General features: G+C 29.4%; 1 protein-coding gene across 1 annotated transcript in view; it reads left to right on the forward strand.

Annotated features, from left to right (window-relative positions):
* LOC111087325 (electroneutral sodium bicarbonate exchanger 1-like) overlaps positions 1-2821 on the forward strand; it is a gene marked incomplete at its 5' end in the record, with an annotated part of 43406 nt that overhangs the window by 16501 nt on the left and 24084 nt on the right. Inside the window, 2 exons of the mRNA XM_022393587.1 lie at positions 1805-1873; positions 2456-2632. Of these exons, the coding sequence (XP_022249295.1) occupies positions 1805-1873; positions 2456-2632 (246 nt within the window). The remainder of the gene's footprint in view (positions 1-1804; positions 1874-2455; positions 2633-2821) is intronic.

The following is a 2821-nucleotide window of genomic DNA, read 5'->3' on the forward strand; positions in this document are numbered from 1 at the left end:
CCGTTACATTAATGTGTTTTATTAAAACCTTGATATGTAATTGAGAACATAACTTCTGGTGTGTACGTATTACACTGCTACCTGTGCCAAGAAAGATAATTATCTACATATCAATGACATATTATACTTTCAATCAAATGTAATAATGAAACTAGGTTGTCCGTTACATTAATGTATTTTATTAAAACCTTGATATCTAATTGAGAACATAACTTCTGGTGTGTACGTATTACACTGCTACCTGTGCCAAGAAAGATAATTATCTACATATCAATGACATATTATACTTTCAATCAAATGTAATAATGAAACTAGGTTGTCCGTTACATTAATGAGTTTTATTCAAACGACTATAAATTCTATTTTGACATTAAGCCTTGGTGAATCATTACCCTTGTAGTCGAAGTGGTATTATATTCGTAGTTAAATGATGGTTGGAATTATTAGATTTATATATTTTAAAACGAAATATTATTGGATTTTCAGATATTTCTTTGGGAGGTGAGTGAGGTACTAAGTTTACTGTAGAGTTTAATTTGTAGAAGTAAATAATTCGAATCTTCATAATGCTCTTCCTGATGTTAGGATGTGGTATAACAATCATCTTTATAGAGATTTGTCCACCTGTAACTCTACGGACGCTAAAATGTGGCTTTGCTCAAAATCAAACAACAACAACTTTTACTCCGCTGTAGAAATTAGAGTAATATCAAACGTAATAGTATGTTGACTTAAACGTCTCCAGTGAACAGATCAGGTGCCTCTGCAGAGTTGCAAATTGCAATTTAATGAAATTATTATTATTATTTCTATGTAGCCAAAACAACTGAAAAATTCATTAATTTTGGTATACGTGAAAATGTCTTTAATTTGATAATATGAATTGTTGAAGAATAATGTATCACCTAAAAGTTTTTTTAAGTTGGTTATAACGGAGCTTTAAAGATTCAACGTCTTATTTCGTGTAGGTAAAACAGTTTTCAATTTTCTGTAAAACACATCTAGATGGAAGTGAGTAGACTATTGTATTTATATTAACCTATGAGAAACTGTCCATACAGTATTAAAAGATAACCTAAACTGCTGCAAGTGTCGAACACTTTTGGATGTTAGACTACGTCAAAATCAGAAGAAATGTCCAGACGTGACGTCGAGAATGGACTCATGTAAAGAATAGAAACATATTTTACGTTCTCTTAGTTTTTAATAAATTGTTTTACTTTTTTCTTTATTCTGTTGTTTTAATACTAAGAAAAATACATCTCATTGTTCCAACAAATTTTTGTTTTTGTTGTGTAAACAAATAAGTTATTTTACATCTATTGATTAATTTGTGTTATTTCTTTATTTTTAAACTAGTCAGCTTTTTATGTATGCTGTATCCACCTAGTATAATGATTAGTTCTGAAAAGGTTCCTTCAAAGGGACTTAAAATTGGGCATTGATCCCATCACCATCATAGTCCCATTTTTTTAATTTGTCCTAAGGGATTTCATTTGAATTATTGAAATAACGTTATACCACCGACGTAATTTTTTATCATATTGTTTCATTTACTACACTTTGTTACTTAAACATCGAACCAAATTCACCATTAGAGTTTTATTCTTTTAATTATTATGATAAAGAATTTAATGAATTTGTGGAAGTAAAAAAAATAGACAAAAGTGTGTAGAACATTAATGATTCACAAAATGACTTTATTTTCCCGTATATTATGCTAATTACCTTTTTTGTGTCTTATGTTTAACTTCTCTATGTTGTTTCCATTTTTCTTTAAATCTCCAATTAAAATTTTTTGCAGCACATCCCTATGCCTGTGTTGTTTGGAGTCTTCCTATATATGGGTGTTTCAGCCCTGAAAGGCTTACAGGTATTTTTTTTTTTCTAAGAGGGAATTTAAAAGTAAATTTTTGGAATTAAAATTGTTCTGTTGTGTAACTTGAAGTTATTGGAGTTGAGGTAACTTATTTTCATCTGGCATTATTTATTCGAATCTAGTTTGAACCCACGTGAGTGTACTTCTATTACTTCATGTTCTTATTCAATCAGCTTTATAATAAACAATAAAAAAACAAAAAATTTTACTAACCAGAGATTTCTCCCTCTGTTATTTATACTAATGATTTATTTTTTTCTATTAAATAATATATATATATATTAAAATGCCAAACCGTAAGGAAAACAAATATTCATTATTGCGTTTCTGGTTACATAAAAAATAAAGTTTTCATAAATATGGCCTATTTAAATGGAATTTCATTTGTTAACTTTCATCTGTCTTAAGATTATCCTCGCGAAGAGTGAAAATCCTCACCGTGCCATACAAAATATTGTTTTATATATATATGTATTCACGTATAGAGGAATACATAATATTTTTCATAAATAGCAAATTGCTGCTTGTCTTTACGATCTTTATTTTGAAGTCATTTTTTTCTTTCTATGATTACAGTTCTTTGACCGGTTATTGATAATCTTCATGCCACAGAAGTATCAACCAGATTACATGTTTCTCCGCTATGTAGAGACGTTACGGGTTCACCTATTTACGTTCATCCAATTGGCCTGCCTAATTATTTTATGGGTTATTAAATCCTACAAGCCAACATCTATTGCTTTTCCTCTCATGGTAAGATATGGTGCATTATTTAGTAAAGACACATTCATGTTTCAGTAATGGTAATACATGGTCCATTAGCTAGTGACTACACATTCATGTTTCAGTAATGGTAATACATGGTCTTTTAGTCAGTGACTACATATACATATTTTCAGTAATGGTAATACATGGTCCATTAGCTAGTGACTACACATTCAT

The sequence above is a fragment of the Limulus polyphemus genome, unplaced genomic scaffold, assembly GCF_000517525.1.
Source record: "Limulus polyphemus unplaced genomic scaffold, Limulus_polyphemus-2.1.2 Scaffold2012, whole genome shotgun sequence".
Taxonomy (NCBI): Eukaryota; Metazoa; Arthropoda; class Merostomata; order Xiphosura; family Limulidae; genus Limulus; species Limulus polyphemus.